The 18,198-nt window shown below is 49.1% G+C and overlaps 1 protein-coding gene across 4 annotated transcripts in view; it reads right to left on the bottom strand.

Annotated features, from left to right (window-relative positions):
• The window catches only part of TSHZ2 (teashirt zinc finger homeobox 2), a 475,063-nt gene that overhangs the window by 66,470 nt on the left and 390,395 nt on the right, over positions 1-18,198 (bottom strand). Inside the window, exon 3 of one of the 4 annotated variants that reach the window (XM_062204375.1) lies at positions 7,516-7,765. The exons of 2 other annotated variants lie outside the window; for them this stretch is intronic. In XM_062204375.1, the coding sequence (XP_062060359.1) occupies positions 7,698-7,765 (68 nt within the window). In that variant the 3' untranslated portion in view covers positions 7,516-7,697. Of the gene's footprint in view, positions 1-7,515; positions 7,766-18,198 lie in introns of those variants that run through there. One more of the 4 variants, XM_062204372.1, reaches the window with a different exon arrangement.

Below are 18,198 nucleotides of genomic sequence, written 5' to 3'. Positions count from 1 at the left end.
CGCTGTGCCGAACGCCCGCCCCTGTTCCGCCTTTTCCTCTCTCAGGGTCTGCTCAGTGATGTGGCTGGAGCCGGGGAGCCGGGGAAGGCAGAGTGGCGCTGGAGGCTTGAAGGCCAAGTGAAGTCAAGGAAGAGTCCCCGGGCTGATCCAGGTGAGTGGCAAGTCAGCCAGGGCGGGCTCAGCGCTTCCGCAGTCACCTGGGGTCGGATTCTCAGAGTGAACTTGGCCATCGCAGGTGAAGATGTGACTTCCGAAGGCCCCTTCAAGGCGGCTCCCTGCTCTGCAAGGCCCAAGTGCTAGCTCTCATCACAGGTTCTGTTTCCTTGGAGAACGGGCTCCGTTCTCAACTCCAACAGCAACGGGCCCTGCTCATCTCCTCGAAGAACTCTTAAGCGGCAGCCTATATCAGCGGAGCGTCCTGTACCAACATTTCTTTTATCAGGTGACATCCTGGAAGCAAGAGTTACATTAACGTTTTGGTTTTGGTATCTACGCTGATTAGAAAGTTGGTTCTGTACTTGATTAAGTTCTGCAGAAATTGGGCTTGGGATGAGTCATTAAACAAAGACTTTTTTTTTTTTTTTTTTTGAGTACAGCAATAAAGTCTCAAATGATTAATTAAGGGCACAATGCCAAAACAAGTGTCTTTGTTTAAAGCGCAGTGGACAAGACAGCTTTGGGAAAGTTGATGTCTTAAGTAGACGCCACAGCATGTTTTTAATTATGTTCAGGAAGACGAACAAGAATAGGAATCGCCAACTGTTTAGAAAGATAATTTTTTTTTCAAAGAAAGATTAGAATTAAAAAAACCAAACAGAGCATTATTGATTTAACACAAATGCCATTTTCCTTATTAGTGTCCTCATTCCAGAGTTCACATCCCCTTCTGTTCCTGCGTTTGGCATCCGTTCAGCTCCCAGCAATGGGATACGGCAAACGCGCAGTGACTGCTCACATTAAAATGTTTTATTTGTTGTAACTGTACAGATGATCCAAGCGGTGCACGTCCTAAATTATCCCAATCATTGCTCAGGCTTAATCGGAAGAGAGGGAGTCAGTGACCGCCTCCGTGAGATGCGCAGGCGGGCCCAGGGAGCGGAGGCCCAGCCTGTCAGTTGGAACAGAAACAACCGGAGAAGGGTTCACGCAACACGAGCCCCCCATCGCGCCATCACCAGCGCACCCGCCACGGCGCTGAAACAGACATCAGCCAGCCCAGATGACGTCCACCGCGGAAGATGCGTTTGCCAGCAGCTGAGGTTTGGCTTGAAGCAGGCAGTCAGGTTCCATCTGGATCAAAGTGTCCGATCTCAATGTTAATGGCAATGACAGTTGAGCTTTAGACAAGGCCAGCTCTTAACTGCAAAATGCTGAAGACAGAAGAGGAGCCCTCGGGTTTGGCCCTTTCCCCCAACACTGTCAGGAAATGGCCTTGACTCATTTGGAAATTGACGGAAGTGCTGCAGAGTAGGGGTGATGGGCCCCATCTCCCCGGAAGTCATCTGGACACACTGCTCACAGGTGCCCACGGCTCCCTATCTTCTCCCTCGTCGCTCATTCCACCAGGTTCTGAGAAGTGGTTAATTATTGTTTGCTAGCAAGTAATGGTTTTATCACATCATAAGCATTGACGGTATTAGAGACTGGCATGAGAAGTGCCCAACAGATGCTCTGCTTGGTACTGGCACTGGGCTCTGTGCTGAAGGCTGGGGATGTCAGGGTGGGCAAGAAGGATCCTTCCTCCCAAGAGCTCAGACTCCAGGCTGGGAGACCCGAAGGGGTAGCATTTCTGTCGGGGGGGGGGGGGGGTAGGCTCACATTCTTGGAACCTGCAACCTGGTGGAGGGGCAGAGACCAGGGAACAGGTAGACACTGGCTCTGACCCAGAGAGCGTGATGCCAGAGGCAAGCTGTGACCCCCAGGCCAGGTCCATCCTGCAGCGGCCTGCTCTGGAAAAGCCCGCAAGCCGGCAATTGCTTGCACATTTTTAAATGGGTGGGAAGAGAGTGTACAGAAGAACGTTTGGTGTCATATGAGGATCACATGACTTCCCAACTACAGGGCCCAGAAGGAAAGCTGTATCGGAGTACAGCTGAGCCCATTTGTGTCAGCTAGGGTGGCCCGGTGCTGTGTGGACCGTGGACAGTGTTACAGATCTTGTACAAAGAGCGACAAGAAGTAGTTAATGAAATGCACCTGCGCCGGTCTGTGTGGCATGTGAGGACAGCCGCGGGCGTGGTTACGTACTGGAAAGACCTTTCCACCGGCTGTGGTTTGCTCACTTGACCTCAACCAGCATCCACAGATGTGTGGCCGGAGTTTAGTTGCTTTCTCCTCTTGGCCTGCCTTGAATTGTGCAGGGAGAGTCAACCCAGGAGACGAGAGGCAGGAAGAAGCTGTGTTCCTGTTTGTTTCCAAGAGATGCCACGTCCTTGTGCATGCATGGGGACCTTGTGGGCATGTGCCAACCCACAGCCCATCTGCAAGGTGAGAATGGCATTCACCAGTATTTCCTGGAGGAATTCTGTCCTGAGCCAGTTGGGAGAGGAATGAAGGGGTGAGGCCCCAGGGGGCAAGTGGTCCAATACACTGGCTTTTGTCAGAAGGCCTTTGTTTTCCTAACTCCACCCGGAGGCTTGATGGTTGGGATTGGGCCCACGCCAAGTCATTGCACCTACAAGAGGAAAGTGGGACTGGATGCTGTGGGAACGAAGAAATCAGAAAGAATTCTGGGCTTGTGCGGTGGGGGAGGAAAGAAACCTCTGGGATTTTTCTGGTGAGAGGGGAGCCAGGCTTCAGCAGGTGCAGCTGTGGCGAGTGAGGTCACGCTGCATTCCCACTGCTCACTGGTGACATCGTGGGAGAACCTGGAGTGATGCAGACTTGGGGTTGGCATCCAGTGAAAACCAAGGCAACAGGTTGGGATCGGGAAGTCAGAGGAATGGCAGCCACTTGGGCCACCTATGATGTCATCTCCTTTAGGGTTGGGTGGACATCGTGCTGTGCAGGTGGCCACCCCTGGGCAGGAAATGTGCAGGTGCTGCCTCCCCTCCTTCTCTGTCCTTCCCCATCCCCAGGCCATATTTCAGTTTTCTGCAAATCACTGGCCACAACGGGACTTCCTGTTACACTGGAATGACTATTTGGTTACAAGCTGGGTGAGTTTCGCCCTTTTTTCGGGTCTCTGAGAGCAGAGATGGTGCCTGCTTTGTCCACTTCTGCATTCCCAGGTCGTAAAGCAATGCCTGGCAGTAGAAGCTCCCATCCTTCTGTTCCAGAAATGGCCAGGACGACGTGGGCTTCCCCACAAGTTGCTGCAGCCTGGTTAGTAGTCCCTGCTTGTCCACCTGCCAATCACAGGCTCGCTTTTGCACTGATGCTTCCTTTACTCCCCTGGGTGGCACCAACAGCTTCCTAAATACCTGCCAGCTTCTGCCCCTGTCCTGTCCAAACCCGGCCTCCACACCACGGAATTCCTTCCCAAACTGTAATTTGGATGGATTTCGTTAACTACTTCTTGTCGCTCTTTGTACAGATCTGTAACACTGCCCATGGCCCACAGAGCTACCCAGGTGGGTCCATCTTTCTTCCACTGTCCTTGTGGCCTTGGAAGAACATTCACCTGCCCTTTGTTCTTCCAAAACATCACGTGGCGCCCGCCTTGGGGGAGGTGGTCCTGTTCCTGGGAGTCCCCCTTGCTCCTTCCTCTCCCTCGGGTCTCGGCTTAAGATTGGCACCTCTGGGGGGCCTTCACTGACCGCCCTTTCTAGAATAAGCGCCCCCCCCCCTGCCCGCCTCTTCTTAGCACCTGCCCTGCCATCCTTTCCTTAGCTGGCCTCATTAGCTGCGACTCCCTTAATCATCCGTCCTTTATTTACTTTACGATCTGCTCTCTTCACCCCGCATGCTGCCACCATGGCAAAAATGACCTTGAATGTGTTACTCATAGCTGAGGACCAGGACAGCACCTCGCCATGATGGGCACTCAGTAAATGTTTGCAGAATGAATGACTGAACTGATCTGTGTATGCAGAACTTCCTGACATCAAAGAAGCTGTCTTCCAGTGGCTAGATCCTCAAATGATACGTCGTAGGTCTGCCTACACAATTCTAACAAGCTGACATGGTAGAGCGCATGCCTGTAGATTGTGTTCATGTTCTTAGATTGACGCAGGGACCTCCAAAAAATTCAAAGAAAGATGCATTGCAAAGATATTTGTTTTGGTGCACAAAAAAAACTTTGAAATCCATGCATAGCTTTCTCATAATAGGCATTTTCCATGATTGCTCGAAGACCCCTCGTATTGAAGTTATAGTAATGAAGTTCATGGGGCTGGCACTGTGGCGTAGCAGGTAAAGTCACTGCCTGTAGAGTTGGCATCGCATGTGGGCACAGGTTTGAGTCCTGGCTGCTCTTCAGATCCAGCTCCCTGCTAAAGTGCCTGGGAAAGCAGTAGAAGATGGCCCAAGTGCTTAGGCCCCTGCACCCACATGGGAGACCTGGAAGAAGCTCCCGGCTCCTGGCTTTGGATGGGCACAGCTTTAGCCATTGTGGCCAACTGGGGAGTGAACCAGTGGATAGAAGACCTCTCTGTCTCTCTCTGCCTCTGCCTCTCTGTAACTCTGTCTTCCAAATGGACAAAGAAATCTTAAAAAAAAAATTTACAAATAAGGTTTGAAACAATTTTAAGTTTTAAATCCAATTTTGGGGAGAGTGCAGAGGACCGGATGTGGCCAGTCGATTGCCTCTGGGTATGTAGTCTTTGTAAGATGACCATGGTTAAGTCTTTCAAATAAAGCCCACTCATTCTTTGATCCCACCATCACCTAGCCCTTTCCCCAAAGTGGGATCAAAGTCAACAGCTGTTGTGCAGGGGGAAGAATTACGGCCTCCTACCTTGGGTCGGATTAACACGTAAAGGGAAGCCTTGGACTTGGGTAATTATGGGATATTTTCTTAATAAACCTTATCTGATCCTTTTCCGTCACTAATTGTGTGTAATTATATTTATGTGTGAGAACGTTGCATATTAATGGAGACCAGAGCCCTGAGGATTTACAAAACTTAGGAAACATTTGCCCGGATACAGCCAGTCACTGCCTGTCACCCAAGGAACATGGGGAGAACAGAGTTTGTCGAAAAGAAACGGAAGGGTAGGAGAAACCCAACAAGTTCATTGATTGATAATATTTTTATTAGGCTGTTACTTTCAAGTGTCTTTTAGTACCTGCACTTGAACTTAAGTGTCTGAAAAGGAATGGGTATTCAGGAAAAGGAAAGTAATTACACCCTGTAATTCTGATTTAATTACAAGGAAATAGATGTAACGTGATGTGATAAAAGTTATGATAGGCTCTTTAAATGATATATGTCATTAACATGTTAATTGGCATGAAATCTGAACTCGCAGCCGGAGAGATCGTAGGTGAATACGAGGTCATCTCCATCACAGGCAGTGTCACGTGAAAGTTCCATGGAAGCGTGTTGAGTCTCAGTCTGCGACGCACTGTCCCCGCTTCCGCTCAGAACAATGAAATTCCAGTGCTGCTTTTAAAAGAAGAAGGAGGGGAAAAGGCCAACGTGAAGACGTGGGGGGGTTGGCGTGAACGTGTCGTTGAATGGACGCGACGTCAGGACCTGATCAAGTAGGGGAATGTGTTTCCCTGTGGGTCTCCCAGCATCGTAGCGCAGTGATGAAATGGAATGCATGGTTCTGATGAAAAGGCCGGTGTTTCCTCAAAGGCTCATCCCGGATCTGTTTATTTTAGGTGACTGCCGTGTTCTGGCTCGCGGCTGTGGTTGGCAATCCCAAGTGTGAAGAGTGCAGGGTCTGGTCAGTGGCAGGAAGTAGCCCGACTGGATGGGAGCCATGGCGAGAGGAGAGAGCGGGGCGCCACGTGGGGTCTGTGGCCCCAGAACTCCTGCTACCGATATTTCAAACGCCATCCCCGCCCCCAAGGGGGCCACTGATGTGCTGACTTGACCATCGAAGCGCTCCGGTATTACAAATCCTGACCCGCCACCGCATGCCACCACTCCCAGGACGGAAATGTTTCGGTGGGATAAGCCACATGGACACCCTGTGCCACACAGAGCCAGGCTGGTATCTCTGCAGCAGAGCCAGCCGTGGGTGTGAAGGGACCAAGTGGCGCCTGCACAGATGCTGCTCGCTGGCCGCTGTCTTCCTCAGCTCCTGGGGGGCAGGTATCCTAGGCCAAGTCAAATGATTCAGGAAGGGACTGGATTCCCGAGCCTCTACCCTGGGAAACAAAACTTAACCAGAGAAACTCAGGGGGCTGGCAGAGGGGGAGACCTCCAGGCAAGGGGACGTGGGGACGGGAGCTGGTATTTTGCGAGGTGGCCCTAGGAGACGAGCAGTACAGACTCGCATGCTATTCACCCTCACTCACTCTAATCCACTTGATGCCCCTCCAACTCACCCCTGCCCCAGGGCCTTTGCACATGAAAACCCCACTGCCTGGAATGCATTTCCCCATTTCCCTCCCTTCATTCAGGTCTCAGGTCAAATGTCACTTTCTCGAGAGCGCCCCATTCAGACCAGCGCCCCCGCATCTGTAACTCCCTGGGTCCTTCTTCCTGCCACTTTCTTTGTAGAAATGACTTTTGTATTGTTGCCTGTGTGTCTTAGTTCATAGCCTGATTCCCTGTACAGTGTAGGGACCCTGAGGGTTGTCACCTGGCCTGTCTTGTTCACTGCTCTGTCCCCAACTGCACGCAGCCTCCGCACACGGAGGTTAATGTGTGTTTACTGCATGGCCGAAGCAAGAGTGTGGCCCAGTTACCAGCTCTGTGTTTTGGGGTTGTTGGCTTAACTTGAGGAAGGCTCAATGGCCTTGCTGGTTGAACAGGAAAATGTTTTTCCAAATACATAGAAAATGCATCTTACAAAGAAACTGCGCATGCATTTCAACTTTTTTTTTTTTTTTTTGCATTCAGTTGAATTCACACTTTAAAGTCAATTTTTTCCCATGAACTTCTTGAGGTGCCCTTGTCAAAGCGGCTGTGTATGGAGCAGAGCGTGGGCTGCGGTCCTGGGCACATCCGATTCCCTCCTTGGCAGTGCCCAGCTGAGGGCGCCAGTGATGCTCAGGGCAGGTGCCTCAGCGAGGGGGAGCAGTCGGAGGGGTGCAGAGCACAGAAAGATGTGGACCCAGGAAGTAGACCCGTGCTGGGTGCAAACCCAGGTCCCGCTGCTTATTGGCCTGGGTGGGGAGCTTTGCCTGTGGGCCTCCATTCCCTCATCTGTAAAATGGGCTCACAGAGGTTCTGCTCGTGTCTGCCATTGCACTTCTGGGTCAGGCCACGGCTCTGGGACCACAAGGCAGGAGGAATTCAGCGAGCACGTGGTCTCTGAAGCTCCCTTATGGTAGTTGAGCCTAAAGGTTTGAAAATGATCTCAACAGGAAGCAGGTGAGGGAAAACCTTTGCAGGTCGGCCCAGCAGTCACGTGGCAGTGGCGACCGTGCCACGTCTCCTCCGGCACAGGTGTGGGATGCTGTCGTGGCCCTCTGGAGCACTCACGGCTCCTGGAAAGGCGAGGGCCACGTGGAGACTTCCCGTGTGTCCCTGCTGGGCTCAACAGCTCGTTTTCATCTTGGAGCGCGGGTCCAGGTCCAGCTCCCCTTTCTGCCTTAGATGCCTTGGGAGGCTCCGGCCCCGCCTCCCAATTCCTCCTCTACGGTTCCGTGGTCGTTTCTCTCCATCTCCCCTGCGCCCCTAGATGCGCAGCCGACTCCTCACCTGCTATCACAAAGACAAGGAGGCCATTCATAATTTAAGCCGGCCCTTTCTTGCCGACACGCCACCAACAGGAGCCGGATGCTGGAGGAGAAATTGAACTCTCTCTCCCAGGACACACTGAAGATCAAGCAGAATCTCATTAAGGCTCACTTCAAAGAGTCGTCCTTTATTTCCATACAAACAAGTTTAAATTATCGTGTGTGGATCTGCTGTTAGCAGGGACTGTGTTCCATTATGCATGATTCCTCACTGCTTGTATCATGAATAATGGCTGGTGCACCATTAGCCATTTCCAGTAATATGCTAAGCTTTGGGAGTGGTCACGTTATTAGGTTAAAGTTCTGTCGTGGCATATTTATTTTATTTCTTACTCAAACTACAACGCTCTGGTTCATCAAAATAAGTCTTGCAATCTTGTTACAATTAAAAACAGCATAACACATGCTGTAGCTCTGATTTCTTCATTACTATTAATATTGAATATTTATTGAGCATGTACTATGTGCAGGGGTTGGTGCTCAGAGCATGTCTTGCACGTGTAATATTATTTAGTCTTCAGCAGAACCCCATGACATAGCTGCGATCATTATTTCCATTTTATAGGCTAAAAATAAATCAGTAATTAGGGAAGGATCTAAACTGTCCATGGATAAAAACTCAATCAGTTGGCTATGCTGACTCAAATCTGTTTGTTTGGCTTCAGAGTCTCTCAGAGATTAAAAAAGAAGTCTATATTTTAACCACGCTGTCTTTTTCAGAAGAATCTATCATTTGCGAAGTAGGTGATTTGGTGCCCACTGTACAGATGCGCAAACTAAGGCCCAGGAGTTTGGTTCCTGGGAGTAAGAAGATCATTCTTCAGACCCTGGGGGCATTGTGGCTTCTGTGATTTCTAGGGATTTGTGACAGGATTTTCCCATCATTCTCTTTGGAGCACTGTCTCTGGAGGCCCCATGGGACCGGCTGACTGTTTCATTTATTGATTGCGTGACCTTGGGCAAGTTCCTTAGCTTCCTCCACTCCAGTTTCTTCACCTGTGTAAAGGGGCAAATGCCTGTCTCTCTCAGGCTTTGTCAGGCATCGCCTATGTGAAGAGCTGGTAGAAGAGGGCACGTCACAAGCACTGTCTACACTGAGCTCAGATGTTTGCACTACTGTATTTGCATTACTTCATTGCACCATGTGAGTCTCTCATTAAAACATCTGTGGGGCCAGCGCTGTGGCACGGGTAAAGCCATCGCCTGCAGTGCCGGCATCCCATATGGGCGCCAGTTCGAGTCCTGGCTGCTCCATTTATTTTGACGGGCAGAGTGGACAGTGAGAGAGAGAGAGGGACAGAGAGAAAGGTCTTCCTTTTTGCCGTTGGTTCACCCTCCAATGGCTGCCATGGCCAGCGCACTGTGGCCAGTGCATCGCGCTGATCCGAAGCCAGGAGCCAGGTGCTTCTCCTGGTCTCCCATGCGGGTGCAGGGCCCAAGCACTTGGGCCATCCTCCACTGCCTTCCCGGGCCATGGCAGAGAGCTGGACTGGAAGAGGAGCGACCAGGACAGAATCCGGCACCCTGACCGGGGCTAGAACCCGGTGTGCTGGCGCTGCAGGCAGAGGATTAGCCTATTGAGCCGTGGCGCTGGCCTACTCCACTTCTGATCCAGCTTTCTACTATGGCCTGGAAAAGCAGTAGAAGATGGCCCACATCCTTGGGCCACTGCACTCTCATGGGAGATCTGGATTCGCACATCTCTGGCCCTTGTGGCTAACTGGGAATTGAACCATCGGGTGGAAGACCTCTTTCTTTCTCTGCCTCTCCTTCTTTCTCTGTGTAACTCAAATAAATAAATAAATAAATCTTTAGAAAACATCTTGCGTGTTATTGGGACATCTTCTTTCTTATAGCGCTCCCTTCTCTCAGCATTCCACAGATTGACCCACGAAGTCATCATTTATTCCACTGTTCCTTCCTATACCCACACCCCAGGATGCTAATTAGCCAATGGCACGTCCCCATGGCCACACTCATGGCTTAATGAAAGACGGTAAGATGGCTGAAGACATCCATGGTAAGTACTGTCTCACGGTCCAATCTCAGGCTATTGGAAAACATTTGGAAGGGAAGCCTGGAGAGGCCACAGCTTTTCTTTTTAACCTCTGGAATTGGCTGATGTCAAATCCAACGCCATTGTCAAGACAGGAAATGCTGGGCTCCTCTGGAAAATGTCTTAATAATTTCTGCCTTATTTATTCGAGATATTTGGCGAGCTCGATGGGGAACAATTTTTCCATTTGGAAATGTGTCACAGAACGCCGCAGACAGGAAATCAACAGAGGGGAGCCTCAGCTTGGAGGCTGACCCAGGCGCTCTAAACAGCCTGCCCTTTGCGACGCAGCCCTCACTCCCTCTGCACCTGCTCGGCACCTCCAATGCCCTGGGTCCCGAGTCCACCAGTTCTTCAAGATCTGCCTCAAGGTCACATTTTGCTCATGCCAGGAACTTCTTCCCCAGTACAATACAGACTAGACTGTACCCACTTCCCAGAGTTTTCCCAGCCATTGTTTCATGGATTTGTTGAGTGCTGTTTATTCTCATCCCGTCCATGTCACACGACCTGACTCCCCCTTCCTACAATTTAAAGTTGCTCCACCTTTTCCACGTGCTAGATTTTAAGATGTGAAACACTGGAGTCAAAACATAAGGATTATGTTATATTTCTTGGTAGTGTAGCTTAAATATTCAGAAGGCAATGTCTTTGAGTATTCTACCCATTACTCTCCATTAGGAGCCAATGAATTATAGCCTGCAGGACAAATCTTACCCTGCTGGGTGCCTCTGTGAATTAAGTTTTATTGGAACGAAGTCCTGCTCACTTGTTTGCCCATTACCTATTGCTAATTTCAGACCACATCAGAGCTGAGAAGTTGCCACAGAAACCATATGGCCATCAAAACCGAAAATACCTGTGATCTGTTCCTTCCTAGGAAAAGTTTGCTGGCCTCTGTTCTAGATGAGAGCTATAAATAAGAGATAATAGGGACAAAATTTTGCCAAACAATTAGGTCGCATTGTGGGGTGAAGAGGTTGTTAAAACTTACACTGGAGTGAGTGGGTACATGATCCGATTTCTTACTGTCTGTGCTAGGGGAACAGGCATACAGCTGGTGTTTAATAATAGCTGCTGTTGGATTCATAGCTGCTGCTGGTGAGCATGGGCTTGACTATGAATATGGTGACGTCCCCTCCTCCCTTTTTCCTGCCCCTGGCTTTGCATGGCTCTTGGAATTTGTCCTGGGTGGATAACTTCCTTTTCATACACCGGTGTATATAGAAAAGCAGTTCTATTATTTAAATTCTCCAAGATCAAGGATGTAAAATGAAGGCTGCCCCTGGCCCCACAAGACATCCAAATAAATCTCACGACTTCCAAATGTGACTGTGTCACCCTGGGATTAATACCAAGTAATCCAGTGCCAACATCAAGACAGTGAAAATAAGCATTTACTCTCCCGGAAAATCATTTTATACTGATTACAAGTTGTAGCCTGTCACTAGGATGTGAATTGAAAATGTGCACATTTGCAAGGTTAATATTTCTCTCTAAAGTCGCTCTTTCCTCGGCCTCCCCCCATCCCCCACCCCCCGCCCGCCCCAAACTCAAAAGGGACAGGGATTCCAAATAAATATTTGTTCTGAGACCTCCTTATTGCAACATACAAAGTTTAAACTGGATTCTCACGTCCCGACCCGAACCAGAACAGCAGGGAAACAAGCAGCAAGGGTGTGGACAGGCTCTTCCAGCCAGGGCACGGTTGACATCTCAGGCTGGGTCATGGACGCCTCCTTCTGCGTCGTAGGCTGTCGACAGCATCCTTGGCCTCTCCCCACCAGATGCCAGGAGCACCCTCTCCTCAGTGTGACAGCCAAAATGCCTCAAGACATTGCCCAGTGTCCCCTGGGGGGGGGTCACCCCCTAACCCCACTGAGCAATCACAGCCCTAAGCATCCTGAAGCCAGCAAGCAGCCTACCCACGACACCCGAACAGCAGAGGAGGTGTCTGCCCACCTTTCTAGCCTCAGCTCTGCCAGGGCTTTGCTTCTCATCTTTCAACCCAAACCACGCTGTGCTCTGTCACCTCCCACCGTTTGCTAGCTTTTTTTTTAAGATTTATTTATTTGAAAGTTAGAGAGACAGAGAGAGAGAGAGGGGGGGAGGGAGGGACAAAGAGAGATTGTCCATCTGCTGGTTCAGAGCCCCAAATGGCTGCAAAGGCTGGGGCTGGCCGGGGCTCTAGTTGGGTCTCCCACATGGGTGCAGGGGCCCAAGCACCTGACTCATTATCTGCTGCCTTCCCAGGTCCGTTAGCAGAGGCTGGCTTGGAAGCAGAGTGGCTGGATCTTAACCCAATGCTCTGATACGGGATGCCAGCATCACAGGTAATCCACTGTGCACAACACTGGCCCCCGTTTGCTAGTCTTGACCACTCTATGTGGAATTTGATTTTTCCTGATTTATGTGTTATGGGAAATCACCACCTCAGTGGTGTCTTCCATGACCACTCCTCCTTCAGGCCTAACAGGGGTTAGACGAAGTTTCCTCTGTGCTATCGTTGTCCTTTCAACCATCAGTGCAGACATAATCATGTAGGAATTGGTCTCCAGGTCAATGCTTACAGTGAAAATGACATGTAACACGCTTAGCCTTGGAAAAGTCACTTAAATCCCCCTGAGTACAGTGTGAATGATTTTTAGAGTTGTCATTTTTTTGAAATTCTGTTTTCCCCATTTAATTTTTTTTTATTTGAAAGGTAGAAAGAGAGAGGGGGGGAGAGAGAGGGAGAGAGAGAAAGAGAGAGAGAGAGAGAGAGAGAGAGAAAGATCTTCCATCTGCTAGTTTACTCCCCAAGTACCCACAACAGTCAGGTTGGACCAGGCTGAAGTCAGGATCCTGGATGTCCATCCTGGGATCTGATGTGGGTGGCAGGGCAGGGACTCAAGTATTTGGACTATCACCTGTGCCTGCCAGGGTGTGCATTAGCCAGAAGCTGGACTGTAAGTGGAGCTGGAACTCGAACCAGATGCCCCAATATGGGATGCAGGCATCCTGGGAGGCGTTTTAACTACTGTGCACTGATTAAGCCACATTTATGCTAACATTTGGAGAAGGACTGAGCCACACTAAGGGGAAAAGCACTAGAGAGGAACTTTACGTTCACACCTGGGGTCTTTCTCACTTTGAGAAAATCTCCACTAACAAATGAGAGAGAGGTCACCATTCTAGCTGCCACTTGCTTGTGGGATTTACTTCACTGTTTCTTAAAACTGAAACTCTATAATATCAAGAAAAACTGTCAAGGAAGGAAATAGAGTAGGTAATACAAGTGCAAGTACCTGATATGGCTTGAATATTCCCAAAGTTTTATGTTATTGGTACTAAGAAAGTAGAAACTTAATCCAGTTATGATGCCTAGATGTGAGACCTCTGGGAAGTCATTAGATTGGATTGATTGATTAGGATTGAGCACCAGTGATTGAGTCCCGGTGACCCCAGAATAAAAGAGAGAAGGACAATGTAGATGGAGCGATACAGACAGACTCACACTCTGCCTGTCTCTTGCCATGTGATGTTCAGCATCCGAGGGTCAACACAGGAGGCTGAATCCACTCACTCTTGGACTGCGACCCTCCAGAGCTGTGATGCAAATAAACCTCTTTCCTTTAGAAAGCAGCCTGCCTCTCTGTTTTGTGATAGTGGTGAGGAGCTGACTTAACTATGGCTCCTGGCACACAGTGGGTGCACAGTGGGGCTTTCTGATTAAAATCTAGACCTACATTCTTCTTGAAAGTAGCGGAGAAGAGTGTGGTCAGTTGCATACTGAATTTCTTAACTGGCTGCAACAGTGACTGTGGGCCTCACCATGCTCCAGTGCTACAGAGTCACAGCAGATTGTTTTTGTGTGTTCTGCTGTGCATGAGTTACTTGAGGGCAGGGACTGTGCCTCGATTATTTTTATATCCTGAAAGCCTGTCATGGAGTAAATGCCTCACAATGGCTGTGAGCTGTCATTGATGTGAAGGAATAAGAGAGTCTGAATGAACACTATCGTCAATATCTCTGCTTACATTTTTAAAACTCCTTGCCTACTGAACAGAAACATTAGGAGATGCTTTATCTTCAGACTTATAGAATGACAAACACCCCAAACAGCACTCTGACCTCAGAATCAGCCTTTAAGGCATTTGGATCTGGCTAAAAAACCCATGAGAGTATTTTAGGCATGGAAAGCCAAGACACTGGCAAAAAATAGTCTATATGTAAGATCTCTGTGAGTGAGATCCCAGTGGAAAGAAGCGACAATCAAAGAAGGAGGTACCTTTCTCTGAAGGGAGGAGCAAACTTCCACTTTGATTATGGCCCTGTCTAATTAAGGTCGGAGTTTGTGGACTCAAGAGGCTTCCATAGCCTTGGCAGCTCATGACAAGAGCCTGTGATCACTGACGTCATAAATAAGAGCGTCAATTGTTAAATCAACAACAGGAGTCACTGTGTACTTGCTCCCCATGTAGGACCTCTGTCCTCAATGAGTTGTACTATCAGAATTGACAGTACAACTAGTCTTCAAACAGTACTTTATACTGTGTGTGTCTGTGTGGGTGCAAACTGTTGAAATCTTTACTTAGTATAGAGTTGATCTTCTGTATATAAAGATAATTAAAAATGAATCTTAATTAAGAATGGGATGGGAGAGGAAGTAGGAGGTGGGATGGGAGTTGGGGAGAGAGGGCAGGTATGGGGGGAAGAATTGCTATATTCCAAAAGCTGTTCCTATGAAATTTATATTTATTAAATAAAAGCTTTCTTAAAAAATAAATAAGACAGACTTTATGCACAGTCAAAAAAAGATGCTCTATATGATGAAATCTGTGTTATTATAAGCATATAACACAATCTTCAACACTTTGTAGGTGTTCAGCCAATGCTTGCTGTGTTGTAACTATTGACTCCTTAAAAATTAAAAGTAGGGGTGGTGTGGGCTTTTGACGTATGACTAAGATGCTGTTTAGGACACCTGCATCCCCTAGCAGAGTGCCTGCTGTGTCCCCAGTGCCAGCCTTCTGCTGCTGCACACACCGGGAGGCAGCAGCACCCTTGCCCACTTGTGTGGGAGACCCAGACTGAGTTCCTGGCTCCTAGCGTTAGCTGATCCAGTCCCAGCTTTGTGGGAATCTGGGGAGTGAACCACTAGATGGGAGATCAATCGCTCTCTGTGTCTCTGTCTCTCTGCCTTTCAAATACTAATAAAGTGCTGGCTCTTCCAAATTGAAGGAAAACATTAAACACCAGGGCACAATGGCAACAGTGGAATTATTGAAAGTCTCCATTTGTCAGGGGATGCTCAGCCAGGCAGGTTATTGGGGATGGGTAAATCTGAGCATACTCCTTAATTATCTTTAATTTATCCATAGCCTTTTCTCCTCCTGTGGCCAAAACCACCTGCAGGGCACCTCAACGAGCAGCAAGAATGAAGTTCCCGAGTCAAGAAAGGACCTGATCACGTTGGTTTTTCCCCAAGAGCAGAGTTGAGAACAAAAGCAGTGCGGATAGTTCCTGCCCTGCCGTGACGAAGCCCAGCGAGCTTTGCTAGAGCGCCCTTGACAAAGCACACGTCCCTGTGACTGCAGCTCTGCCCAACGTGTCTGAATGTGTACTTTAACGACATCCAAATAAGGAAGCCCACAGGGAGAGAGCAGCTCCAAGGAGCATCCCCACACAGGATCAAGGGAGAAGAAAACAGATCCAAGTCCGATCCTGAAGCCAGGATGCCCATGGCTCCCGGGGGCTGCAGGCAGAGAGAAACCCCTATTTCACTTCTGCCCGGGAGGCAACGTCTTGGAAATCACTGCTGTCTACAGTTCATGCGGCAACCACCAGGGAGGTTGCAACAGGCCGTGAGAGGCCACGGAGGGACCTTGATGAAAATTGGAGAGAAAGTGATCGCTCCCTGCTCCTGCCCACACTGTGTGTGCAGGCAGCCATGTGAAGTCAGCAGCCAGAGAAGGCAGGGGCAGCCATGATTCCAGATCCCTGAGGTCCGGATGACGTCACAAAGGGTTATTTAATTCCAAGGTACACCACTGGGCTATTCGCACAGAGGGAGGGGAAAAAAAAGAATTTATATCCCTTTCATATATAAAAGGAAACAGATGTGATTTTCTTTACAAAAGAGCATTTCATTAAAAAAAAAAAAAAACAAGGCGAGGCAGAGTTAACATAACCATTATTCTCCATCTCAGGAAAAGCAAATCCTGTTTGCCTGTCATTATAGAAGGTAGCAAAATCCTTTCATCCAGTGATTAGTTGTAAACATTCCACTGCCTTCTGGGAGCAGGCCTCCGTTTCCCATCTTACACTGAAGCCATTTTCTTAGACTAATGTTTTATACACACAGCTCAGCTACAATGCAAACTCCCGGCACCCCAAAGGCAACGGGCATTCGTTTATACTAAATCAGAAGTGTCACCCCTGGCAACCTGCAGCAGTGAAACATTTATTCAGCCTTGCATTCCTGGCACTTAGAATTATTTCTTTCATGCCTGATAGCCAAATTACAATATGGCAGGTCTCCCTGGAGCCAGAGGATCATTAGTGCCAGCTCACAACATACTTTCAACTGATATGGCATTTCATGTACAGCTGCCAATCAAAAAATGGGATATGCAAATGAGGATGGGAGCAGTGGCGTACAATTCCTGTACCGTGAGCTCCTCACAGATTTCCTTAATGACTAGCAGTCATTCCGCTGAGTGGGAGAAGAGGAAAGAACACAGAGCAAAATTCCCCCAGGAAGCTGGTTGCAAGAGCCAGAAGTTTTTACATTTGATTTCCATATTTATTCTCTTTCTTGCCCCCTCTGTGTGTTTCTAAACATAGGCCTGAGAACACTCGAGCAGGGTTTGTTATATAAATACGCAGGCTTGTCCACTGCAGGTGGGAGTGGCAGACCACACTAGATGCAAGCCTCAGGGTCTGGCTAAAGAGGAGGCTTGGGGCCGGGGCACAGACGGTGAGGCTGAGACGAGGGGCCAACGTCCTGGTCCTGAGCGGGGGAGGGGGCTTTGCCTTCGTGTCTGGGGTGATGTGGCTTCCGCTTTGCTCCCAGCGCTTGCTCACCAGAGCCTACCCTCCTGAGCTGTCCTTAGGGATTCTCGAACGTTCCAAGCTCCTTCCTGCCCCAGGCAGGGCTTGGCTTTGTCCTTCCTGGTCATCCCAAGCACGTGGCTTAGCCACCGAGGAGTTAAATCCAACTGACCAACTGAATGAGCAAATCTCCCCGTGGGTCAGGTATTGCTTAACTGAGCAGAGCTCTGGGAACCCTCTACGGACACTCTGGGACCACCAGGAACCTTGAAAACATCACTACCCACTGTATCCATACATCAAAATAGCACACTGTGCCCCATGAATGTTGTTATTATTAATCGTACAATTTGTATGTGTCAATTAAAACTATATATTATATAGTCTTTTTTTTTTTTTTACAAACCACAACTGTGGGGTGGCAGGAGGTAAGAGACCAAAGGAGGAACCATGGCCCTTGTCACGTCCCACAAACGGAGACGTCTTCCCGACAGCTAAGTGTGGGGTTTTGGCCTTGCACTGGCTGATGGCTGAAGCCCGCTGATAGGCAAGGGAGAACCTGGATGGCCCTTCGCGTCAGCCGCCATCCGACACTAGCCTTTGCCTTTCCACGGCGGTGAAAACGCCTGCCCGATTGGTATCCCTGTGCTACTCCTCTCGGCCTTCCCTTTTATTTTCCGTTTCTGAGAAGTTTCGGTATCATAAGCCAATAATGGGACATTCCAGAGGTATAAAAAAAATCCCTAAGAAGAAGCATTTGTCTCTTTTCTGCTTCCTGTTTCCACGTCCTTCCCACTACTCGTGGAACACACTGCCTGCACGTCGAGGTCTGGATCGATGCCTTCTTTTGTCACTTGAGAATACATGATGTCACTGAATGGCAGGTGTGGACGCATCCTCTGTTTAAGCTTTTTAAACAAAGATTTGAGGATCTGAAGTAATGCTTGTACCACGCGGCCCATCACTGATATACCCAGTCGCTGCTCAGGGCGCGTTTTGCACCCACAGCTGGGTGAAGCAGGTGTCACAATCATTTTCTAGAACTGAACTCACGTCCACAGAGGTCAAGGCCTTTGCTCAAGTCCCACAGCCAGGAGTGGATAAGGCTGGGACTAGATGTCAGGATTGTTGTTGGCAAATCCAGCATGGGTTTCAGGGACAGGACTCACGGAGAGGAGGAGGAGGAGGAGGAGGAGGAGGAGGAGGAGGAGGAGGAGGAGGAGGAGGAGGAGAGAGAGGCAGCAGAATGCCCCAGCACCCCCAGAGAAGCAGAATGGTTAAACAGGCTGCATTCGAATCCGAATCGG

This window comes from Lepus europaeus, chromosome 10 (assembly GCF_033115175.1).
Source record: "Lepus europaeus isolate LE1 chromosome 10, mLepTim1.pri, whole genome shotgun sequence".
Taxonomy (NCBI): domain Eukaryota; kingdom Metazoa; phylum Chordata; class Mammalia; order Lagomorpha; family Leporidae; genus Lepus; species Lepus europaeus.
Note: the sequence above shows the minus strand (reverse complement) of the source record. Positions and strands in the feature narration are given on the sequence as shown.